Below are 26,756 nucleotides of genomic sequence, written 5' to 3' on the forward strand. Positions count from 1 at the left end.
AGTGTAATGTGGTGGCATATTTGTACTTTGATAATATGATGAACTCTTAAAAGATAAAAACTAAGGGTAGATGAAATTGTAAGGAAGATCTATGATGAAGATCAGAGGTAAACTTTATTTCAAGCATTTACTGTTTTTTGAGTTTTGTCCGAATAATGTTGTGCAATGTAAAGATATATTTTTGGACTTGAGTAATTACTACTTTCAGAAATGTTTTTCAAGATGAACTTTTGTTTAAGTCAAATGTAGCATTGTCAAGTTGTCTCCTGGAGGTCAATGAGCACGATCTGTGTATTTGGTAAGGGCAGTTGGATATAATGCAGACATCATCCCACCTCTCCCGGAAGTTCCGGGAGTCTCCCGCATATTAATAGCGGCTCCCTGATGCCCGCAAATTATATACAATATCCGGGAAATCAATTTTTTTGAGAGCGAGTGCGAGAGAGAGAGAGCAATAGAGCACGAGAGCAAGAGAGAGAGAGAGAGGGCGAGAGAGAGCGCGATAGAGAGAGCACGAGAGAGTGTGAGAGAGAGTGAGAGAGAAGGCAAGAGCGAGAGAGCGAGCAAGAGAGAGAGAGAGAGAGAGAGCGAGAGTGAGAGAGAGAGAGCGAGCCAGAGAGAGTGAGAGAGAGCAGGAGCATGTGCGAGAGAGCGAGCGACAGAGAGAGCGCATGCGAGAGCGAGCCAGAGAGTGAGAGAGAGAGAGCCTGAGAGAGAGAGCGCGAGAGAGACAGAGAGCGTGTGCGAGAGACAGAGAGCGAGAGCACACCATGGCAATGTTCCAAAAAAAGAAAATATAAAACGTACATCACTCCAGACTACCCTAAAGTGTACCCCTGTCTAATAGGGGTCAAAAATAATGACAGTGTTGCTCGCTGCACTGTTTGCAACAGTGACTTTTCTATTGCCCATGGTGGGTTAAGACTGTAAAAGACATGCTGAGGTGAGTTTAACAGGTGCCATTCGTTCATTAGCATAGCGAACATTAGTTACACTAGCTGGCTAGCTGCTAGGGAGCTACTCTATTGCAGACATCCCACCTATCCGGGAAGTTCCGGGAGTCTCCTGCAAATTAATGGTGCTACCCTCCCTGAAATGAGTTTTTGCAGGGTGGGATGTCTGTATAATGGCCTCTGTGAAGTGTCATGAATTAATATCAAAGCTTCACATTTCTATTCAATAACCCTCACTAATTTTTACAGACGCACCGTAGAAAGCATTCTTCTAGGGTGCATCACAACCTGGTATGGAAGTTGTCCTGTCCAAGACCGAAAGAAGCTGCAGAAGATCGTGAACACGGCGCAGCACATCACACAAACCAATCTTCCGTCCGTGGACTCACTTTACACCGCACGCTGTCGGAGCAGTGCTGCTAGGATAATCAATGACACAACCCACCCAGCCAACACGCTTTTCGTCCCTCTTCCCTCTGGGAGAAGGCTCAGGAGCTTGAAGACTTGTACGGCCAGATTTGGGAACAGCTTCTTTCCAACTGTGATAAGACTGCTGAACGGATCCTGACCCGGATCTGGGCCATACCCTCCAAATATCCGGACCTGCCTCTCGATTTTTTTGCACTACCTTACTTCCCATTTTCTATTTTCTATTTAGGATTTATAATTTAAATTTTTAATATTTACTAATTTTAACTATTTTTATATCAAATATCGCTCTGATGATTGTACGTTCTAGTACCAGTTGTTTGGCGACAATTAAGTATAAAGTATATCTTTCCAGTTATGTTTAAACTGAGCTCAAATGACCAATTTGTCAAAAGTGCCAACTTATCATGAGTATAGAGTTAAAGGGCAAAAGTTTAGGGGTAACATGAGGGGGAACTTTTTTACTCAGAGAGTGGTAGCTGTGTGGAACGCGCTTCCAGCAGAAGTGGTTGAGGCAGGTTGGATGTTGTCGTTTAAAGTTAAATTGTACAGCTATATGGACAGGAAAAGAATGGAGGGTTATGGGCTGAGTGCAGGTCGGTGGGACTAGGTGAGAGTAAAGCCTAGTTTATACTTTTGCGTTGACGAGTCGCCGCGGACCATACGCGAGAGCCTGCGATGCCGCGACGCGCACCTCTCCTTAACCGCGCGTCGCGGCAACGCAGACCGTAAGAACTGTAATTGGTCCGCTTGGTAGCATCGCATTTTATCCTACGTTGCAATAGCTTCCCATTGGGCGACCGAAGGGCAGGGAAGGAACTCTGGCTGCAATGTTTTCCCTAAAGCTTGACAGACCTCCGAAATTTCACTTTTACGAAAAAAGACGCTCGCTTTAAACTGGTTAACCCCGAGAAAGACTACCATGACCATGCAGCCTTGTGCGGGCAGGTGAGTGTGCATGCGTGACACCGCGCGAATTACAGAGCGACGCAAACACACCAACGCGGAAGTATAAATGCTCGCTCGCGCGTAGGCCTCTTGCGGAGGTAATGGCTACCAGTTGACGCAGAAGTGTAAACCAGGCTTAATTGTTCGGCGAGATGGCTTGATCCGTGCTGTAATTGTTATATGGTTTTTTATATGTATTATATGTATTTTGCAACTGCTGATGTCAGCTCTCGCGTCGAATCACGTTCCATTTTGGTAGTTATAAAAGGCAGAAATCCCGCCTCTGGTTTGGTTTGCTATCAACAACATTCGCGGAGCGCGTTCGTGTACTCAGCCATCGATCCCCGAAACTTGCGAGATGCTTGTGTTGTCGGAGTGCTTGGGGACTATCGGGGCCGCTCTGTCCTCACCGACATGGGTCCTCCTCGTCACTTTCCTCGTCCTGCTGAGCTGGTAAGTGACTGACCAAGTCATTCTTCCAAATCAAAGGAGGAAGTTTGCTGCAGTTGGAACTAAGAGTGAAAAGTCTAACTTTCTCTGGATGTTTTGTTATTGATCTAGTGTATATTAGTGTGGAACCAAAGTAATCAGCGGGAAGGAAAGTGCCTTTGCAATTTAGTTCGAGATACTGTTGAGCCAATAGGGTTTAGTTCAGTTATTTGGAATCGAGTTGTTCTGATGCGTTGGGGTTCAATGTGTGGGGACGGGGTTGTGGTTTCAATGTGTGGGGAAGGGGTAGGGTTTCCAGACACCCAACCCTGCAAAAGCTCATTTCAGGGAGGTAGCACCATTAATTTGCGGGAGACTTCCGGGAGAGGTGGAATGTCTGCAGTAGAGTAGCTCCTTAGCAGCTGGCCAGCTAGTTTAAATAACGCAAACAACAGGAATTCTGCAGATGCTGGAAATTCAAGCAACACACATCCAAGTTGCTGGTGAACGCACAGGTCAGGCAGCATCTCTAGGAAGAGGTGCAGTCGAAGCTTCAGGCCGAGACCCTTCGTCAGGACTAACTGAAGGAAGAGTTAGTAAGAGATTTGAAAGTGGGAGGGGGAGGGGGAGATCCAAAGTGATAGGAGAAGACAGGAGGGGAAGGGATGGAGCCAAGAGCTGGACAGGTGATTGGCAAAGGGGATATGAAAGGATCATGGGACAGGAGGCCCAGGGAGAAAGACAAGTGCTGGGGGGGGGGGACCCAGAGGATGGGCAAGGGGTATAGTCAGAGGGACAGCGGGAGAAAAAGGAGAGTGAGAGAAAGAATGTGTGTATAAAAATAAATAACGGATGGGGTACGACGGGGAGGTGGGGCATTAGCAGAAGTTAGAGAAGTCAATGTTCCTGCTATCAGGTTGGAGGCTACCCAGACTTCATGCCATTAGGTTGGAGGCTACCCAGACAGACTGGGAGACCGCTTTGCTGAACACCTACGCTCTGTCCGCCAGAGAAAGCAGGATCTCCCAGTGGCCACACATTTCAATTCTACATCCCATTCCCATTCTGACATGTCTATCCACGGCCTCCTCTACTGTAAAGATGAAGCCACACTCAGGTTGGAGGAACAACACCTTATATTCCGTCTGGGTAGCCTCCAACCTGATGGCATGAACATTGACTTCTCTACCTTCCGCTAATGCCCCACCTTCGAGTCACAATTAGATTCACTATTGGTACATTTGTGCAAGAGGCGGGACTGCGCAGGTGTGTGACGTCGGACAGTGAAGTGCAGAAGGTTGAAAAGGTCAGAAATCCTGATTCGGGTTTAATTCAGAGAAGGAAGTCTGAGAATCGGAGCAGGAGTGCAGCGGAAGCCACTTTGATATTTTCTTTTTCTCATCGGCATTAAGAGAGGCGGGACTGTGCAGGCGTGTGACGTCGGGCAGTGAATCATGGAAGATCTAAAAGGAACATAGCCGTATACAACGGGCAGTGTCGTTTTGCGGGCTGCGGAGTGAGCCGGGAGCAGAGTGAAGGCTTAAGGGCTTTGGCTGAATGGGCTTAGGTGGAAACGGGCAAGGCAAAGTAGGTTTGGTTTTCAATTTTCCCTGTTATTTGAGGAAAGGGGGAAATATGAGTGTGAGGGCAACTTACTGTTCTTGGTGTCAGATGTGGGAGGTCCTGGAGTCTCTTAGCCTGCAACAGGTGCGCCGAGCTGCAGCTCCTAAAGGACCGTGTTAGGGAACTGGAGCTGCAGCTCGATGACCTTTGTCTGGTCAGGGAGAGTGAGGAGTTGATAGAGAGGAGTTACAGGCAGGTGGTCTCACCGGGGCCACGGGAAGCAGGCAAGTGGGTCATGGTTAGGAGGGGGAAGGGGAAGTGTCAGGTACTAGAGAGTACCCCAGTGGCTATGCCCCTTGACGATAAATAGTCCTGTTTGAGTACTGTTGGGGGTAGGGGACAGCTTACCAGGGGGAAGCAACAGTGGCTGTGCCTCCGGCACAGAGTCCGACCCTGTGGCTCAGAAGGGTAGGGAAAGGAAGAGGAGGGCAGTAGTAATAGGGGACTTGATATTTAGGGGGTAGATAGGCGATTCTGTGGACGCAGTCAGGAGACCCAGATGGTAGTTTGCCTCCCTGGTGCCAGGGTCCGGGATGTTTCTGATCGCGTTCAAGGTATCCTGAAGTGGGAGCGTGAGGAGCCAGAGGTCGTGGTACATATAGGTACCAATGACATAGGTAGGAAAAGGGAAGAGGTGAAATGAGAATATAGGGAGTTAGGAAGGGAGTTGAGAAGAAGGACCGCAAAGGTAGTAATCTTGGGATTACTGCCTGTGCCATGCGACAGTGAGAGTAGGAATGGAATGAGGTGGAGGATAAATGTGTGGCTGAGGGATTGGAGCAGGGGGCAGGGATTCAAGTTTCTGGATCATTGGGACCTCTTTTGGGGCAGGTATGACCTGTACAAAAAGGACAGGTTGCACTTGAATCCTAGGGGGACCAATATCCTGGTGGGGACATTTGCGAAGGCTACTGGGGAGACTTTAAACGAGAATGGTTAGGGGGTGGGAATCAAATTGAAGAGACTAGGAGAGAGGAGGTTAGTTTACAAATAGAGAAAGCTAGTAGACAGTGTGTGAGGGAGGATAGGCAGGGGACAGAGAACGGGAGCACTCAGACCAAAGATGTAGGGAAGAAGGAAGAAAAAGATAACAAAGTTGTTTGCACCATCAGGGATAAACAGAATAAGAGGTGGAGCATTTCTTAAATGTATCTATTTTAATGCCAGGAGCATTGTAAAAAAGGTGGATGAGCTTAGAGTATGGACTGATACTTGGAAATATGATGTTGTAGTTATTAGTGAAACATAGTTGCAGGAGGGGTGTGATTGGCAACTAAGTATTCCTGGATTTCGTTGCTTCAGGTGTGATAGAATTGGAGGGGCAAGAGGGGGAGGTGTTGCATTGCTTGGCAGAGAAAATATTACAGTGGTGTTTTGGCAGGATAGATTAGAGGACTCATCTGGGGAGGCTATTTGGGTGGAATTGAGGAATGGGAAAGGTGTAGTAACGCTTATAGGGGTGTATTCTAGACCACCGAATGGGGAGCGAGAATTGGAGGAGCAAATTTGTGAGGAGATAGCAGATATTTGTAGTAAGCACAAGGTTGTGATTGTGGGAGATTTTAATTTTCCACACATAATCTGAGAAACCCATTCTGTAAAAGGACTGGATGGTTTGGAGTTTGTAAAATGTGTGCAAGATAGTTTTTTGCAGCAATACATAGAGATACAAACTAGAGAAGGGGCAGTGTTGGATCTCCTGTTAGAGCTTGAGATGGGTCAGGTGACGGAGGTATGTGTTGGGGAGCACTTCAGGTCCAGAAATCACAATGCCATTAGTTTCAATATGATTATGGAGAAGGATAGGATTGGACCTAGGGTTGAGATTTTTGATTGCAGAAAGGCTAACATTGAGGAGATGCAAAAGGATTTAGAAGGAGTGGATTGGGACAAATTGTTTTATGCGAAGAATGTAATAGAGAAATGGAGGTCATTTAAAGGTGAAATTTTGTGGGTACAGAATATTTATGTTCCTGTTAGGATGAAAGGAAAGGTTAAAAGTTTGGGAGAGCCATGGTCTTCAAGGGATATTGGAAACTTGGTTCGGAAAAGGAGAGAGATCTACAATAAATATAGGCAGCTTGGCGTAAATGAGGTGCTCGAGGAATATAAAGAATGTAAAAAGAATCTTAAGAAAGAAATTAGAAAAGCTAAAAGAAGATATGAGGTTGCTTTGGCAAGAAAGGTGAAACTAAATCCAAAGGGTTTCTACAGTTATGTTAATAGCAAAAGGATACTGAGGGATAAAATTGGTACCTTTAGAGAATCAAAGTGGACAGCTATGTGCGGAGCCAAAAGAGATGAGGGAGATTTTGAACAATTTCTTCGGTATTCACTAAGGAGAAGGATATTGAATTGTGTAAGGTAAGGGAAACAAGTAGGGTAATTATGGAAACTATGACGATTAAAGAAGAGGAAGTACTGGCGCTTTTAAGGAATATAAAAGTGGACAAGTCTCCGGGTGCTGTCAGGATATTTCCTAGGACCTTGAGGGAAGTTAGTGTGGAAATAGCAGGGGCTCTGACAGAAATATTTCAAATATCATTAGAAACGGGGATGGTGCCCGAGGATTGGCGTATTGCTCATGTTGTTCCATTGTTTAAAAAGGGTTCTAAGAGTAAACCTAGCAATTATCAGCCTGTGAGTTTAACGTCAGTGGTGGGTAATTAATGGAAAGTATTCTTAGAGATGGTATATATAATTATCTGGATAGACAGGGTCTGATTAGGAACAGTCAACATGGATTTGTGCGTAGAACATCATTTTTGACAAATCTTATTGAACTTTTTGAAGAGGTTACTAGGAAGGTTGACGAGGGTAAAGCGGTGGATGTTGTCTGTATGGACTTCAGTAAGGCCTTTGATAAGGTTCCACACAGAAGGCTAGTTAGGAATGTTCAACCATTAGGTATTAATATTGAAGTAGTAAAATTGATTCAGCAGTGGCTGGATGGGAGACGCCAGAGAGTAGTGGTGGATAACTGTTTGTGAGATTGGAGGCTGGTGACTAGTGGTGTGCCTCAGGGATCTGTACTGGGTCCAGTGTTGTTTGTCATGTATATTAATGATCTGGATGATAGGGTGGTAAATTGGATTATTAAGTATGCAGATGATACTAAGATAGGTGGAGTTGTGGATAATGAAGTAGATTTTCAAAGCTTGCAGAGAGATTTAGGCCAATTAGAAGAGTGGGCTGAAAGATGGAGTTTAATGCTAATAAATGTGAGGTGCTACATTTTGGTAGGACTAATCAAAATAGGACATACATGGTAAATGGTAGGGCATTGAAGAATGCAGTAGAACAGAGGGATCTAGGAATAGTGGTGCATAGTTCCCTGAAGGTGGAATCTCATGTGGATAGGGTGGTGAAGAAAGCTTTTGGTATGCTGGCCTTTATAAATCAGAACATTGAGTATAGGAGTTGGGATGTAATGTTGAAATTGTACAAGGCATTGGTAAGGCCAAATTTGGAGTATTGTGTACAGAATTATAGGAAAGATGTCAACAAAATTGAGAGAGTACAGAGAAGATTTACTATAATGTTACCTGGGTTTCATCTCCTAAGTTACAGAGAACGGTTGAACAAGTTGGGTCTTTATTCTTTGGAGCGTAGAAGGTTGAGGGGGGACGATAGAGGTATTTAAAATTGAGGGGGATAGGTAGAGTTGATGTGGATAGGCTTTTTCAATTGGGAGTGGGGGAAATTCAAACAAGAGGACATGAGTTGAGAGTTAAAGGGCAAAAGTTTAGGGGTAACATGAGGGGGAACTTCTTTACTCAGAGTGGTAGCTGTGTGGAACGAGCTTCCAGCAGAAGTGGTTGAGGCAGGTTCGATGTTGTCATTTAAAGTTAAATTGAATAGCTATATGGACAAGAAAGGAATGGAAGGTTATGGGCTGAGTGCAAGTCGGTGGGGCTAGGTGAGAGTAAGAGTTCGGCACGGACTAGAAGGGCCAAGATGGCCTGTTTCCATGCTGTAATTGTTATATGTTATTCTTCCTCTTTGTGCATGATATTTTTGAGGAAACAATCAATTTTCAATCTCCAAGTAAAATGGAAGCTGTCCTTGAATGTTGCAGCACAGAAGTTGGGTATTGACTATGTCTATGGCATGTATAGCAACATCAAGAGCATCTAGTAGCTGATGACTAGGTTCTTTCCTGATACCAATAGAGACAATGTTTGCACAGTCCCAATTTCTGTTTCACCCTGGCTATACATTCCTCCTAGCTTTTTTCCTGAGGTGTTACCCTTGATTCCAATTTGAATTTCAAATTCCACATAAAGAAAGTGAACAGAGCAGCATTTCAACACTAGAGAAATATTGCAAAGGTACATCTGTTTCTGTCACATAATAATGCTGAATTAACAAATTCATGCCTTTATGTTGAATAGACTAGATTCCTGCAATGCACTTTTTATCGGCCTTCCAAAGCAATCTATTGACAAACTTCAACTCATACAGAACAGTGCTGCTAGACTTTTAACTAACACCAGAATGAGGGAGCATATCACAACTCTGCATCGACTTCATGTATCTTTTAGAATTGATTTTAACGTTCCCTTAGTTGTTTTTAAAACTCAATGGCTTGAGCTTGGAGTATATCACAGAATCACTTTGTTTTTATAATCATGCTTGAAGTTTCAGGTCTTCTTCTGCTGGTCTCGTCAATGTAAATAATCTCCCTCAAAATGAGTCAGCGGTTTTGAACTATGGAACTCGCTTGACACTTTTAAACGGGAGCTCAAAACCTATTTACTTAACCTTGCTTTTAGCAAACACCATTTTTATTTTCATGTTTGCACTTTATCTCATTGTAAAGCACTATGAACTACATCATTTCTATGAAGAGTGCTCAAGAGAAAAGTTACTATTATTATTATGATGGTTATTATGCCATCTGAACTGTATCTGCAGTACATTAGATTTGTAATCACGCCTACCTGTGAAGAGGATAAATGATCCATTTGCCAAAAAAAATTGGTTCATTTTTGCTGCCGTACATATTGGCCCCCAGGGTCCTTTCAAACTGGTGGCAGATGGCCAGTGATCTGCAGACTGACAGTGAACTTGCTTAAAATTGGCAATATTGCCCATGTACTGTAATGGCTTACGTTGCCCTTGTCAAGGCAGAGCACCCTTCTGCAAGAGATCAAGAAAGTATGGGGCAATTTATATGTTAGGACCAGTGGACTAACTGCTTCTAGATTCATTGTTTTCTTAATTTCATTCTTGGTATTTTTCTGTAAGACTCTCAGTATTCTTTTCAGATGTGAACTATTGGAGTATTCCAATTCCTTTGCACACAGGAAGAAACTATAACTTTCTGTATCAATAGAAGATCGAAGTTTGAAGATCTGAATTTATTGAAAAGTGATATGCAAAGATAGGTTAAAGCATTAAAATAAAGGAATGCTCCAATAGTTCACATCCAAAAAGAACACTGACTATAACACAAAGACTATAACCATTTAATTTAAACTTGCAGGTACAGTGTTTCGTCATTTGGGACTTTTAAACGGGTTGGAATTCCAGGGCCAAGGCCAGTACCATTCTTCGGAACATTCTTGCATTACAGAAAAGTATGATTTTTTTTATTGTGTCAGCAGTACTTCCTGTTAGTGCTTCATCTGTTATCAAACAATTCTTTAATTGGTTAAAAGAAGGTACAATATAAGATCTGAGAGGGACTTTTCTGAAATTCTTTGCTATATCTGAGTGAGAGAAGATGTGGGAGTGTTGACTTTCCATATGCTCCAGTGTCGACATTTCATTCAGTGTTGTCAAGCATTCAAAAAGTTTGATGTTTGAACATAATCAGAGCATCATGTTGGAGTGACTACATTGGAACAAAATTAATGTAACAGCTTGGTTGAGAATTAGTATTTTTTTAAATTTAAATTTAAAAAACCTTAATATGGGAAAAGATTCAAAACAAAAAGTTACTACGTCGCTGTATGCACCAGCCTACCACGAGGGAGCTTTTCAAAGGCCAAAATAGATTCCAAATAGAAAATATCCACCATCCTACCCTTGTCATTCATCTTTGTGATTTCCTCAACAGTCTTAATTGAATTTCTCCAGGACTTCCCCAAAAAAGCCAAGCCAACTATATTTAATCTATCTATGCTTATTCAATTCTGTTCCTAAGAATCTTCTTCAATAATTTCCATACCACTGATGTAAGATTCACTGAATTATAATATCCTGATTTGTTCCTGTTGCCCTTAAATAAAGGAGAAAGGCTGGATAATTTCCAATCTTCTGAGACCTCACCTGTGGTTAAAGAGGATACAAAGATCTCTATTAAAGTCCCAACAATTTCCTTCCTTGCTTCCCTCAGTATCCTGGGGTAGATTCCATCAGGCTCTGGGGATTTAACCACCTCAATGTTTTTCAATAACCCAAATACCTATTCCTTCATATCAATATGTTGTTGGGTAGAATATCAGCAAACCTCTCCTTGATCTCATGATCATCAATGACCTTGATTTTGGTGAATACTGATGCAAAATGTTCAGTTGGGACCTCAGTCACTCCCTACCTCACGGCGTCCTTTGTTCTTCAGTGGACCTACATTTTTCCTAGCTACACTCTTTCAATACCTTGGGATACTCCTTAATCCTACTTGCCAAGGACATTTCATGGCCCCTTTTAGCCCTGTAAATTCTTTATTCAAGTTATTTCCTGTTTCCTTTGTGTTCCTCAAGGTCTTTGTCTGATTTGAGCTGATGGATTGGTGTGTTGCTGCACAACACTTTAGTCAAAGAAAATAGTTTACTAAACTGCAAGCACTGAATATTTTCTTTGGTAAAAATTGCAGAATGAAATAGGGTGATTTCTAAATGATATTTACTGTATGCCACAAAGACTTTTGCCCATGCAAATTTTACCCTTCAGATAAAAATAGCAGAGACCTTCAGCAGGCAGAGCTCTTCAGACAGGTGTATGTAGTGGATGTTTCACCTGCAGAAGGTCCTAGGCTTGTCATCATTGACATGGTCTCTGGATATATTGTTCAATGAAGAGGAATTGGGTGCTTATCACTCTTGGGGCATAGGCTGTCCTTCAGTTTCTTTTATGCTGATCTATCATTGACTGTCTTGTACCAATAGATGCAACATATTCACCAAAGGAATGCTCAGAGCAAGATATAATAATTCCTGTATATTTTAGCTGCTTGTGTGCCCACATCATGATTCAATAGTATTATATGAATATCGTTTGTTTTCTTCTTGGCAAGGGTTTTTTAAACTTTGATCAAGAATGCTACAAAAAGTATGGAAAATTCTGGGGGTGAGTACATCCTTCTTTTGCAAACTACAGTAAATTAGTTTGGCACAACACTGGGCTGAAGGGCCTGTTTGTTTGCTGTACCTTTCTGTGTTCTCTATTCTATGCCACAATGCAAAACACCACTGTTCATGTTGTCATTATTCATTCATCTATTTGTTTGGATTTTTATTTAACTTTGATTTATCTGTTTCTTTTGCATTTATGCAATCAAACTGTGGAAATGTCTCCATTTTGCATTCATTCTATGGTCCTGAAGATGTCCTTCATTGGACTGAGATGCAAGAGGGGAGTTCATTTATGGGACAATAGACCTTTGCAATGAATAATGAAGTGCTGACTGTTTTCTTTTCCTGGGATTCGGTGCATTTTAGCCATTCTTGGGTTGTTGTGAGGATAGGCTGAATCTACTATCCATTAAGGACTATCTACTAAGGAATTTCCAAAGCTATTGTCCAGAATTTGACCATTTGACAACTTCCTACAAGTTGGATGGGTCTGGGGAAAATGTACTTAAGTAGTGCAAAGACAATTGATCCTGGAAGTGATATTGGTAGGTGGGGAACTCTTGAATGTCTAGAATCTTCCTTTATTTTTGACATTGGGAAAACAATGGGAAACCTGCCAGATTAATGGGGTTTTATTGTAATTGATGACAATCTAGAGGTCAAATGCACTCAGAGTATGACATTAAGTTTAGATCTGCACGACCTTTCCAAATCAATCCACAGGCAGATAACTAGATGTTAGAACAAAGCGATCTGGAAATATTGGTCCATAATTCATTGAAAGTGACATCACAGATAGATAAGGGTTGTAAAGAATACCTTTGACACATTGGGCTTCATAAATCAAAGTACTGAGTACAGGAGGTGAGATGTAATGTTGAAGTTGTAAAAGATGTTGATGAGTTGGAGTATTGTGTGCAGTTTTGATCACCTAACTACGTGAAACATGTAAAGATGCAAAGGTTGAAAGAGTACAGAGAAAATTTACAAGGATATTGCCAGCATTGGAGGACCTGAGTTATAGAGAAAGCTTGAATAGGTTAGGACTTTATTCCCTAGAACGTAGAAGATTAGGATGAGATTTTATTGTGTTCATTAATGAGGGATAGTGCAGGCATACACCAGGAGGCCAGCATGTAGGATCTTCAACTAAGCTTTATTCATAAAGTTGCTTGTACAATATGTGAACTCCTCCCACTTGGGAGTGGCTAACTGAGAGGCACAGGAATACCACAACATCTCCCTTCTCGGAAAAAAGGAGAACTAGGTATGTACTTTTTGTCCACAGAAATAGGCAGTGAAATTGAGCGATTCAGTTCACTTTACCCATAGCTTGTAACTTGTGCTCCTTAAGTAATCATAAAAAATAATTGCCAACAATTATAACTGTCTTTCTGTTTTTTTCTTTTCAAATCTTTTTTTTTATTATTATTATTATTATCCAAAATTGACAAGAGTACGTCGAAGTAGGCAACACTTACAATGTCTCAAGAAAAAAAAACATTGTGTTAAAGATTGAAAAAATTTTGGTGACAGAAAAAAGAGGGGGGAAAAAACCCCAACTAAAGCAAAGAAAAGTGAGGAAAAAAAACCCATTCGGTGTTCAACCCCGGAGTCATGCATCATACAAAAAGCTTCTAAAGATAAACATTAAACCACCAGCAAGAAAAAAAAATGTACCAAAAATTTACAATTAGATCATGGAGGAAATCTATCAATTAACTCAAATGATAGCAACGAGTAAACGAACCCCATCTTTTCTCAAAATCAAACATGGGTTCGAAGGTTTGACTTCTAATTTTCTCCAAACTAAGACATAGCATCACTTGAGAGAACCATTGTGACAAAATGGGAGCCGACGTATCCTTCCACTTCAATAAAATGGCCCTCCTAGCTATCAGTGTAACAGATGCAATAACATATTGGTCAGACAAAGAGATACCGCAGGTAATTTCAGGAATTATTCCAAAAAGCACAGTTAATTTGACTTTTATGACGGAGGACTGGACGCGGATTCTGAAGTTGGTTAACTCTTCTTCGATCTGTGCAAGTCATTCACTGATTCAATTTAAAATTGTACATCGTTACTATTTGACGAAGGAGAGATTGTCTAAAATGTTTCCTAATGTTGATAGTAATTGCGATAGATGTAAAACTCAGACAGCTACACTGACACATGTTTTGGTCCTGTTCTATACTGGAACAGTTTTAGAAGTCAGTTTTCTTCTACAATTTCTAAAGCACTTAAAATTAATTTACAACCTTTCTCTTTGTTTCTAACGGTCTCTCAATGACTTTGTTTTCCTCCTGTTTTTTTCCTACCAATTCCCTTTTCTAAAACTTTTTCTGAAATGTTTTCAGCATTAGGTCTCTTTTCTAAAAAAAACACTAAATCTAATGGAGATCATGGTAGACAACTTCAACACTCTGAGAAACCGAGAGGATTATTCTGACTGTTTAGTTACTTGCCCTAAGCTGTTAGGCAATGGAGAAAATCTCTGTGGTGGAACAGATAAACAAGCATATCTGGTATAGGTTCCCGGAAGTGTTGGAGTGGATGGAGGTCCTTGAACAGGTGTGTCCACTTCAGGTAAGTGGTTCTCTTCATGAGGATCAGGACACTCTATTTCTTCCTTTACCTTCCGTGGACTTTAAAGGCACAGGAGTCTGATCACAAGTGATTGTGGTGCATGCTGCTGGACAATTGTTCATATTTTGAATTGGTCTGAAACCCTAACAGCTTCACTACTCCTGAGCGGCAGCAAAGACTTTGCTCTGTGGCTGAGACCATGCATGATGTTCATTTTCTCACGCCATGTTGTCTCAAAATATGGTAAGTGAGGTTGGAGATAGGAAGGAAGAACGGGCAGGCTTCTTCTCAGTCTCTGGCCAATTGACAACTCTGATAGACCATAGCCATTCGTAAGAGGAGTGGAACGATCAGCTAGCAGTGCTTTGCTGGCGTCTTTTTGCCTTCAGTAGGACACTTTTAACGGTTTGCACTGCTCCATTTGCCTGTGGGTACCATGAACTACTTGTCTGGTGGTTGAACTTATGGTCCCTAGCAAAGGCCTTGAATTATGGACTGTTTTCTGACACGCATTCTCTGGTATTCCATGTTGAGTGAATACAGCTTTCAATTGCTGTATAACTGTGGTTGAGGATGTAGAGGACGGCTTGGACACCATAAGACCATAAGACATAGGAGAAGAATTGGGCCATCTGGCACATCGAGTCTGTTCCACCATTCAATCATGGCTGATCCTTTTTTTTCCCTTTTATCTCCTCTTGAACCTAAGTTCCCGGCCTTCTCCCTGTAACCTTTGATGCCATGTCCAATCAAAAACCGATCAGTCTCGACCGAAAGTACACCCAGTGACCTGCCCCTCCCCCCACAGCTGCATGTGGCAAGAAATTCCACAAATTCACCACCCTTTGGCTAAAGAAATTTCTCAGTGTTTCTGTTTTGAAAGTGCACCCCTCTATCCTGAGGCTGTGCTCTCTTGTCCTAGACTCTCTCACCGTGGGAAACAACCTTTTCCACATCTACTTTGTCTAGGTCCTTCAACACTCGAAAGGTTTCAATGAGATCCCTCCTCATCCTTTTGAATTCCAGTGAGTACAGATCCATCAAACGTTTGTCGTATGATAACCCCTTCATTCCTGGATTCATCAGGACACCTCAACATTCCATGAGTAGTAATCTACAGTGAGAACATATTTATCTCTTTTCAGCTCAAAAATGTCTGTGCCTGCAATTTTCCATGAAAAGTCTGGGAAATCTGTGGGACAGAGAGGTTCAGTATGATTTTTGTGCTGTTTTCTGCATGCTTCACATTGCTTTATGTAGCCTCCCAGCTGTGTGCTCAGACCAAGATACCACATGGATTACCTTGACATTTTTCGATGCCTTGATGTCCCTGGTAGATTTGACTCATAACTTTGGCATGCAGAGAAGCAGGAATGATGAGTCCGGAGCCCTTTAGCAACAAACTGTTAAGAACAGTGAGTATGTCTCTTTCAGGCCAGTAGGGTCTGAGTTTCGAAGTTCCTTTTGGGAAAAACTGGCCATCCATGCTCACAATATTGCATTACTTTGTTGCAGATTTGGTCCTTTTTCCACTCAGCACAAATTTCATCCAGTTTGCTCCGTGATGCAGAAAAGCTTTCAGCCTTCTCTGAGAAATTGGACTGTCGAGTCAACTGACTCTGCGGCTAGCAGTATTCGTTTAATGTTTAGATGTTGTTTTCAGCCGTAGTGTTTTCCATTTGAGAGTTTTAGTTAACGGCTCTGTTTGGCCTAGTGTTTATTATTTTATTTTCCCTTTTGACACCATTCACATCAATGTCTGTGAACTATGGGCCTACTTCAGCGTCTCTCACTCTGCACTCGGGCCATATCCGAATTGGGTGACAGTTTCCTGTTTCTCTGAGGCAGGTTCTACTTTGTTCTCATGTTCCTCACCTGAGCCTCTGAAGATGAGTATATCATCCATGTGGCCTACTACTCCTTCCATTCCCTCCAACATTTGGTTCATCCTCATCTGAAAGAGTTCAGGGGCTGATGAGATACCAAGCGAGTGTATCCTGAAGGCATAGCGTCCATATGGAGGTTGTGAGCTTCTGTGATTCAGCATCTAAATGGATCTGCCAGAACCCTGAAGTTGCATCAAGTTTGGTGGAGAACTTTGCTGCATCCAGCATACCTACTGTGTGCTCCACAGAGAGCAGAATAAACTTCACCTGACTCACTACCTTATTCAGTTCTGTTAGATCAACACTGATCTTCACTGTGCCATCTGGCTTGGGAACAGGAACAATGCCCGCACAGCAGTCAGTAGAGACATTCAGTCAAACACCTCCATTCTCTCAAGTTCAGCTTTGACTTTGTTCATCAATGGGACCAGTGTAGCCTTGCTCTGGTCGGAGAGTAGGGCATCACTCCTAGCCTCAGTTGGATAAGGTGCTCTTCTTTCAGCACCGCGAGGCTTGTGACCAACTCCTGGTACTTCTGCCACTAAACATCACTTAGTGAATTGAACCTTGCCACATGGTTCAGCTTCTTGATGGCATGTTGTCCCAGTAGTGGTGAGAAGTGATTTTTGACTGTTTCTCATTTTTATGAACAGAAGTAGTAAACGTTCCTTTCTCACTGAGCTTATGGTTCCCTGGCCCCATAAGCAGTTTCTTTGATGGGTTTAGCATAATGCCTGTTTTGAACTGATGTTCAGGGATGGCTGTGACAATGTACCTCAGTGTCCATTTTGAATGTCACTGCCTCATTTTGCAACTGAACCATAGTACATTAGCCTTGTCTACTTGAAGCTAGAATTCACTCCCTTTGCCTGAATCATGGTCTTCTTTGACCTCCTGAACTGTTTCTGAGTGATGCTGGCTTTTATAATGGCGAACGCTATTGTGTTGGTGGACAGGGCTCTTTGACATGGAATGGAGACTTGCCGCATCTCCTGCAGTTGGACATTTTACCTGCTTTTTGTTTCACCTGTCTGTTTTGTTTCAATTGAACTCTACTCTCACTGCTTTCTGACTGCATCTTGCTTGTACCTTTCTTGTACAGCTTCTAGATTTACCATAGCATCATTTTCATGCCTGAGTTCTACCTGTTGCTGGTGAACATTCTCACTCACCCTAACCATAGTAATAGCTTTCTCTAGTATGAATGAGATTTGTCTGCACTCGAAGTCTTGCTGACAATTTAGTGTCTAATAGCCCGGCTCCAATCCTGTCTCTGTGCTCATGTCTCAGACTTCCATATGCACGTTTGTCTGACAGGGCATACAAATGCTGTGATGAAGTCATTTACACTTTCATCTGTCTCCTGTTCTCTGGAGTTGAACCTTGCCCTTTCATATGTCACATTTTGCTTTCCTGTGAAATATTCTGTACTGTTTTGTACTCCCTTTTCTAAGCATCTGTCAGTTCAACTCCCCCCTGTGAATGTCATCATCTTTGTCACCCATGCAGTATATCAGCGTGCTTACTTGATGCCCTTCTGGAGCCTGAGTGAAATTGCTTACAGCCCTAAATCTCTCAGAGCATCTAAGCCATCTCTAAAAGTCCCCTGGTTTAGGGAAATGAAATGTATTGAGGGGCTTTATAAGATAAGTAGATGTATGCACTGCAAGTATTTGCTCCATTTTCCTGTTGATTTGTTTATTTCTTATTTACTTGGACTGTAATTTTTTTCTCTCCACGAGAGTTTGAATGACCTCTGAGTTCTCCACTGTATCTGTGTCTCTGTGCACTCTGCAAGGCTAGTGACCCACACACAAATTATTACCATGTATCCACTTTTGAGTGCAGCCTGAAGGCATTGCCTAGCAACCCTGGTCAGTCTCAGCTCCGTTAGCAAACTAGCATAGGCAGTTTAGGTTGATAAGTCTTTGGACAATTTTCCACAAATATAAGCAAACAAGAGCAGTCTTATTGTAAATTCTTTCTTGATGGGGATCTCCTTTGGTCTTTAGCACAAATTCAATGCTCAACCACTTCTGACACCATTTTGTGCTCATTAATGAGGGAGAATGCAGAGCACACCAGGAGGGTAGCATGCAAGGTCTTCCACTGATCTTTACTGGTAACACTGTTTGTACAATATGTGAACTCCTCCCTTCTGGGAGTGTCTAACTGAATGACATAGGAACAGCATTATTAACCGCCACAACAAATTTGATAGAGATATTCAAAATTGGGGGGGGGGATAGATAGTAAATGAAAGCAAGTTTTTTCCACTAAGGTTGGGTGGGACTACAAATAGAGGTCATGGGTTAAGGGTGAAAGTTGAGAAGTTGAAGAGGAACATGAGGGGAAGCTTCTTCACTCCGGTAGTGAGAGTGTGGAATGAGCTGTCAGCACAAGTGGTGCATGCAAGCTGAATGTCAATGTTTAAGAGAAGCTTGGATGGGTACATAGATGGTAGGGGTATGGAAGGCTATGGTCCTGGTGCAGGTCGATGGGAGTAGGGAGACTGAATTTTTCAGCACAGACTAGAAGGGCCAAAGAGCATGTTTCTGTGCTGAGCTTTTCTATGACTAATTTTCTTTGTTTGCCACCCCTAAATGGCTACATTGTGCACCCTGGCATTTGATTCCAAATGTTTGAAGAGATATAACATAAGTGGCTAAACCTTTTCACCTGTTTATTGCAACTGATTTTCTATTCCTGGATGTTTTATTCCCTGATTTACTTACTGAAAAAAAATTGCTTTCCTTCAGAATTTTTGATGGGCGAAAGCCTCTTCTCTGCATTATGGACCCTGACCTGATTAAATCGATCTTTGTAAAAGAATTCTACACATTGTTTACCAACAGGCAGGTCAGTATTTATGTGCATTGATAGTGGTTTCTTTTGTAACTCTGTTCTTGTTCCATTTTCTTCATTTCAATATTTAGATTAGCTTTCCTCGTCCTCCTTTAAGCCCCTACTTACATGTGCGATACATGTTTAATGGAACTGCCAGGGAATTGCGATGCTTAAAAGGCAAGAGCATCTCAAACATGCCACTTTGGTGCTTGTTCCCCAAGCTCCCACCCCTACCTGCTCCTGCACACTCCTGTATTGTGATTGAAATGCCCCCTCTACTTACAACATCCCTTGTTCTGCCTATCTCTGCAGTTTTAGAACCCAACATGTCATTATGGCAAAGAATTTGATGCTTAATCTTTATTTCATTCAGGGTTTTGGTCTGAATGGTCCGTTTAAGGAATCTATCCTGGTTATCCAGGATGAGCGATGGAAGACAGTCCGAAGCATTCTTTCACCAACATTCAGCAGTGGGAGGCTAAAAGAGGTAACAATAAGGACTTTCTATTAATCAAATCTATTTTAGATTATGAGAACACTCAGTCCTCTTTTATTGTCATTTAGAAATGCAAACATGCATTAAGAAATGATAGAATGTTTCTCTGGAGTGATATAATAGATAATAGAGAATAGGTGCAGGAGTAGGCCATTCGGCCCTTCGAGCCAGCACCGCCATTCACTGTGATCATGGCTGATCATCCACAATCAGTATCCAGTTCCTGCCTTATCCCCATAACCTTTGATTCCGCTATCTTTAAGAGCTCTATCCATCACTTTTTTGAAAGCATCCAGAGACTTGGCCTCCACAGCCTTCTGGGGCAGGGCATTAAAAAATATCCACTGCTCTCTGGGTGAAAAAGTTTTTTCTCAACTCTGTTCTAAATGGCCTACCCCTAATTCTTAAACTGTGGCCACTGGTTCTGGACTCACCCATCAGCGGGAACATGCTTCCTGCCTCCAGCGTGCCCAATCCATTAATAATCTTATATGTTTCAATAAGACACAGAAAAGACGATAAATATCACAGAAAACAGGAGAAACCAAAGACTGAACACTGACAGAACCACATAATTATATAGTTACAGCAGTGCAAAGCAATACCATAATTTGGTGAAGAACAAACCATGGGCACGGTAAATAAAGTCTCAAAAGTCCCCGAGTCAATCGACTCCCAAGTCCCTGATAGCAGGCGGCAAAAGGGAGAAGCTCCCTGCCATAAACCAACAGGCACTGTCAACTTGCCGATGCCTTGGAAGCAGCCGACCACAGCTGACACTGAGTTCATCCGTCCCAAAACTTCGGGCTTCCGACCAGCTCTCCGATACAGCCTCCCAAGCATCATCGTCTGCCAAGCACCTTCGACCTCGCACCCGGCTGCTGAAACACGCAAAGCCGAGGATTTCAGGGCCTTTTGCTCTGGAGATTCTGGTTACCACACACTAGCAGCTGCAGCGAAGCGGGCATTTCAGAAGTTTCCAGATGTTCCTCCGTACTCTCACGTCCGTCTCTCCATCAAATCAGAATTGTGCACGGTCCCCTACTTGACAACAGACATCATCACCAAAGTGGCCACGTGTGCTGCCATTGCGCTGCCATCTTCTCCAAATATATGCCTCCAAATTCTCCTGCACGTATGCCTTCTGTGTCCTTTATGACAACTGGCCTATTGTGCGGGTGAGGGAGATTACGACTCATAGAAAACTTAAAGACAGATTTTAACAGGGTGTTGAAGAGCAACCCGATAACATCTATACTGTTCCAAGGTTACCATATACCGAATACCTTAATTTACATCCATGTTCCCTCTATAATTTGATAATTCCCTGCCTTTTTTGAATACATTAAAGCGGCACCTTTATTCCAACAGTTGTGGAGAATATCTTGGGCTAACAACAATATTCTTTAGATTCCTAAAACTTTTCCATAATATCGAAGGAATTATGATTGCCTGTTTACACAGAATGCTTGGAGGACAGGCTTGATCAGACAAAATTTCTTATCTTTTCCATCGGAGGTTGTATTATAAAATGGAAGCCCACAGAAGTATTTTCCTTGTGGAGCATGAAAAAAACGGCAGATATGGAAACAAGGCAATTGAGTACTTGTGTTGTCCTTAAGACATTTATTTAACTTCATTAATTCTCCACTTTAAATAATTTGTTCGTAACTATTTTCTAGTTAAAGTTAAAGGTTGATAACTACGTTACAGTTTAACAAAGGTAAAATTCATTGTCTATGGTATATCGCGGCACGTGATGATGTCACCTCTGGTTTCGCCACGTGTTGTGGGTAACTCTGGTTCAGAGAAAGAGGAAAGGTGGGGGCCCGTGCATGTTGCATGAACATGAAAAGCTCCGTTTCTACCCACAAAGAAACATTATAGAAGTAACGCCGTGAGTTCATATGACAGTAGGCATGTTGAAGTAAAAATATTAACGAGGGTTCTATTAAAGGAAGTGGCGGTTGGAGTGGCGCACGTGGCGGCTTTTCAATTTTAAACGCGGGGTCAGCTGGAGCCTGGCGGCGGCTGGATGCGACCCCCCCCATCCCTTCCCTGGGCGGCTGAACACACTTGCTAAAAGAAAAGAGCGCGCGTCTCCTTTTCACCATATGATGTTAATGTGGAAGAGTGAACAGTACATGGTTAACCTTACTATGACTCTGTTTTCATTGCCTCTGGTTTAACTTGGTGTTCAGTCAGAGTTTCAACACACTGCACGAGAATGCTACAGTACTGATAATCCATTTATCAATCTTAGAAGACAGAACTTAATAAACAAAAACAAATGCAGATGGTGGAAAACTGAAATAAAATGAGAAAATGCTGGAAATACTCAACAGGAGAGACATTATCTGTGGAGAGATATGGAGAGAGTTAATGATTCTTTCTTTAAGTTTTAAAATTCCACAAGAGTGCTTTGAGTAAAGATCAACATTATGCAATACAGGTTTCCCTCGCCATCTGAAGATGGAGCATTCCTATGAAACGGTTCGTAAGCCAAAATGTCGTAAAGTGAAGAAGCAATTACCACTTATTTATATGGGAAAAGTTGGTGAGCATTCGCAGACCCAAAAATAACCTTCCAAATCATGCCAAATAACACATAAAACCTAAAATAACAGTAACATATAGTAAAAGCAGGAATGATATGATAAATACACAGCCTATATAAAGTAGAAATACTTTTCTACAATCATTACTGCACTGTTCTCCGTAGCGAAAATCTCACGCAAGCGCCGTCGGCAGAAAATCTCACACAAGTGCTGTTGGCAGAAACGGCGCAAGCGCTCTCCAGTAACCTTTAAGCTGTTGAGCTGCCAAATCATACCAAATAACACGTAAAAATACACAGCCAAAATAAAGTAGAAATAATGTATGTGCAGTGTAGTATCACTTACCGGAATCGGGATAGCTCCAAGCAAACTGATGATGGTGTGTTAGTCTGAGTTGTCGCAGGTTGGGGTGGTGCAGTGGCCCCCACCCTCCAGGCCACCAACCGATACCGATCCGTGAAGCATGCAGCGGTAGCCGGGAGGCACACAGCACATCTTTAAGAAAAAAGCCGGAACAAACATGCTATTTAATTAGCTGCCACCCGGCACGTAATTGTCAGCCCCGATCAATGCCGATTTCCAATTGCATCGTCTCTGATCTGGGCCGACAATTACGTGCCAGGCGGCACCTAATTAATTAGCTTTTTTCTTAAAGATGTGCTGTGTGCTTCCCGGCTACTGCTGCATTCTCCGTGAATCAGTGTCTGTCTGTGCCCTGGGGGTTGAGGTGGTGGGACACTGGGGTGTCATCTCGTGATTGTCTATTTCCATTAGGGCAGGCAGGTCATATTCTATCTTTGCCCGCCTCAATGTCGAAGGTCGAGGTTCCTCGTCTGCTGTGGCTGATGTGGAAGGCTTGCTTGACTGCTGAGCCTCGCGCATTTTTCTATCACACAGTTCTTTGTAAGGACTCAAACCATCTTGCAAATATCCCCTAAACCTACGTACCCTTTCAAAATTAAAGTCGTACTTTATCATTGCAGCGAAAATCTCACGCAGTTGCTTCACGTTCAGTTCGCTACTGCATTCGGTTTTGATTGTTATCCTTTTTTCTTCCAATTGCATCAGCTCTTCATCTATCAGATCTTGGTCATGAGATGTTAAAACTTCTTCAACGTCATCTTCGTCAACTTTCACAAGCCAAACTCACTTTCCTTACTTCGTTCACCACGATCGAAACGCTTAATTATGTCTAGTTTTACGTTAAGTGTAACACCCTTACGAGCTCTTTTAGGGTTTTCCGATACCATAGAACTCGTCTTGCTAACAGCTGCTCACAGGCATGTGTTAAAGCAATGCCGGCGAGAATGCAGTTCCGAATCCGAGGAGAGCGGCTCTTCGGGGCGTGTGCTGCCTTTTATCGCGCGCTGATTTTTTTTCGTAACAGTGAAAACACCTTCTGAAAGCGAAAACAGGGTACTAATGTAGGTCTTTCGTAACAATGAGATTTCGTAAAGTGAACGTTGGAAAAGCGGGGGACACCTGTATTGGAGCAAGTAACTAAATTACAAAATTCGTAAGTCATCAGGATTTTAAAAAGTGTTTTAAGATACTGTTAGGATGTTACACTTTGCTTTAGAATAGTGCATCTTGAAAGGAAAAGACAGGGAATCATAGGTCTGAAGGAAGGAACTCTGTGAAAGGCATGGCAACCAAATATGCAAGGGCCCTGCATTGTAGAAACAAGAGACATCGCAGGATTGTAGAACAGAGGACCTTAGAGCAATGAAGAGTATTGATATGAGCAATATGAATTTTAAATTCAACCATTGATGTCACTAGTGCAGGTAAATGAGGAAATGTTGGGTGAACGGGATTTAGTGGAGTGTCTAATTCATTGACATTCTACACTTTTGGAATGTATTGAATTTTTCTGTGTGGCCATGTATTTAAGAATAAACTAGAATTGAAATTGTGATTTCTACATTGTTTTGGTCTGCATTACTAAAATTCACCAAATTCTGCAGGATTTTGTAATTAAACTCCTAGGACATTATATCCAGGAGAAAAATTCTAAGGGCATTTAATGAACAAGCCTTTAATTTAATTTGTTTGTTTATTGGCTACATTGGTCATGTTTTAATGAGCTATTTTCCTGAAGGTCATAAAATGTCTGATCTGGAAATAAAGTCAATGTTCATTTTCAAATTGATATTGGGAGGTAGTGTATAGTTAATTAGCATAGATAGGTCAAATGATTGATATCAGGATATTTTGGGGAGGTGTTAACCAACTGAAAATCTTTAAAGAATACCTAATTGGTCCAGTACCTAGTTGTTTTGTACATTTTTAATTTTGGCTGTCTTTATTTTACTCCTTTCCCAGATGCATCCAATAATTTGTCATTATGCAAACAATCTTGTGAAATTGGCTGAAAAAAAGGTGAAGATGAATGAAGTTGTCCAACTAAAGGAGTGAGTAATTCGTCTGGTTGTTTCTTTGGCACAACTTTTTCCTTTTTAGAGTCATAGAGCCATTTTTTAGCCCATTTCCAGCTGCTTCAGATCCCACTACAATCCACAATAGTCTTCCTCGTTATCTACCACACCCTCAATCTTGGAATTATCTGCAAATTTGTTTCTCCAGTTAACCACAGTATTACCCAGATTGTTGATATATTTGACAAACAACAATGGACCCAGCACCAATCCCTGCGGCACTCTACTAGGCACGGGCCTCCAGTCAAAGAGGCAGCCATTTTATTACCACTCTCTGGCTTCTCCCATGAAGCCAATGCCTAATCCAATTTATTACCTCATCTTGAATGATGAGCAACTGAATCTTCTTGATCACCCCCGCCCCCGCATACAGGACCTTGTCAAATGCTTTACTAAAGTCTATGTAGATAACATCTGCTGCCTTGCCTGCATCCACTTTCTTGGTAACTTCCTTGAAAAATTCTGTAAGATTGTTTAGATATGATCTGCCATGTTGAAAGCCATGCTGACTATCCTTGATCAGTACATGTCTATCCAAATACTTGTATCCGGTCCCTTGGAACAAACTTTTCCAGTACTCATGTCAGGATCACCAGCCTGTAATTTCCTGGTTTATTTTTAAAGCCTTTCTTAAACATCGGAACAATATTGGCTATCCTCCAATCCTCTGGTGCCCCATCTATCGCTAAGGATTTTTAAAATATCTCTGCTAGGATCCTGACAATTTCTGCACTTTTACGAAGGTCCGATGGAGCACCTTGTCTGGCCGTGGGGATTTATCTACCCTAATTTGCCCCAAGGCAGCAAACACCACCACCTCTGTAAATCTGTATCAGGTCCATGAAGTTGGTGCCACTTTGCCTCACTTCTATAGACTCTGTGTCCATCTCCTGAGTAAATACAGATGCAAAAAAAATCATTTAGGATCTCTCCATCTCTCCTGGCTCCGTGCATTGATTATCATTCTGATCTTACAGAGGACCAGTTTTATCCCTTGTAATAATTTTTCTCTTAACATAACTGTAGAATTCCTTTGGGTTCTCTGTCACGGATCACGTTCCTATTTATCCAAGCACTTTCAACCTCTTGGTGTTCCCACAGAGGACGAATATAATATCTGACTCCTCATCACTTAATTGATTATCCTGATTCAGGGATCAATATATTTCTGAATATGAAGGGTAAAGTGGGACTGATTGGTAATTGATTTATCGCTTTAGGTTATTCGGCCCATTGAGTCTGCTCCCGCATTCAATCATGGTTTATATATTATCCCACTCAACACCATTCTCCTGCCTTTCCCCCGTAACCTTTGACGCCTTTATTCAGAGCCTATCAACCTCCACTTTAAATATACTAAATGACTTTGCTTTCACAGCCATCTGTGGCAATGAACTCCATAGATTCACCACCCTCTGGCTAAAGAAAATCTTCCTGATATCTGTCCTAAACGGATGTCCTTCCATTTTGAGGCTGTGCCCTTTGGTCCTAGACTCTCACACTGCAAGAAACATTCACTCTATGTCCACTCTAGCTCAGCTTTTAGATACTCAACAGATTTCAAGGAGATCCCCTTTCATTCTTCTGAACTCAGCAAGTACAGGCCAAGAGCGGTCAAACACTCCTGATACATTCTGTCTTTACAATCCCAGAATCATTCTCATGAACTTTCTCTGGGCCCTCTCCAATGCAAGCACATCCTTTCTTAGACAATGGACAATGGACTACTCCAAGTGCAGTCTGAACAATGCCTTATATGCCTCAACATTGTGTCCACCTTTTATAATCTAGTCCTCTCAAATTGTCCTTATCAACGATTCAGCCTGTAAGTTAACCTTTGGGGAATCCTGCACGATGATTCCCAATTCCCTTTGCACCTGATTTCTGAATTTTCTCACTGATTAGAAAATAGTCTATGCAATTATTCCTTCTCCCTGACTGCAAGGCCATTCTTTTCCATACACTATATTCCATCTCCCACTTCTTTGCCCATTCTAATCTGTCACATGTACTGGGGTACAGAGAAGAAAATTGTTTGTATGACATCCATACATATCATCTGACAACATCAGTATATCAAGGTAGTACAAAAGAAAGGAAACAGCACAAAGCAGAAAGATCTGTCAGAGTTACAGAGGCAATGCGGACAATAAATTGCTAGCCCACGTTGAGATGGACTGTGAGGTCAAGAGCTCCATTAAATAGTCTCATAACAGCATTATAGAAGCTGAAACAAACAAGAGAAAATCTGCAGGCGC

The 26,756-nt window shown here is 42.1% G+C and overlaps 1 protein-coding gene across 3 annotated transcripts in view; it reads left to right on the forward strand.

Annotated features, from left to right (window-relative positions):
* Positions 1-2,165: 2,165 nt before the first annotated feature.
* The window catches only part of LOC140203019 (cytochrome P450 3A29-like), a 57,657-nt gene continuing 33,066 nt past the window's right edge, over positions 2,166-26,756 (forward strand). Inside the window, exons 1-7 of one of the 3 annotated variants that reach the window (XM_072268702.1) lie at positions 2,166-2,330; positions 2,590-2,783; positions 9,871-9,964; positions 11,626-11,678; positions 18,919-19,018; positions 19,380-19,493; positions 24,386-24,474. In XM_072268702.1, the coding sequence (XP_072124803.1) occupies positions 2,689-2,783; positions 9,871-9,964; positions 11,626-11,678; positions 18,919-19,018; positions 19,380-19,493; positions 24,386-24,474 (545 nt within the window). In that variant the 5' untranslated portion in view covers positions 2,166-2,330; positions 2,590-2,688. Of the gene's footprint in view, positions 2,331-2,389; positions 2,784-9,870; positions 9,965-11,625; positions 11,679-18,918; positions 19,019-19,379; positions 19,494-24,385; positions 24,475-26,756 lie in introns of those variants that run through there. The other 2 variants (XM_072268704.1, XM_072268703.1) reach the window with 2 other exon arrangements.

The sequence above is a fragment of the Mobula birostris genome, chromosome 9, assembly GCF_030028105.1.
Source record: "Mobula birostris isolate sMobBir1 chromosome 9, sMobBir1.hap1, whole genome shotgun sequence".
In the NCBI taxonomy this organism is placed as follows: Eukaryota; Metazoa; Chordata; class Chondrichthyes; order Myliobatiformes; family Myliobatidae; genus Mobula; species Mobula birostris.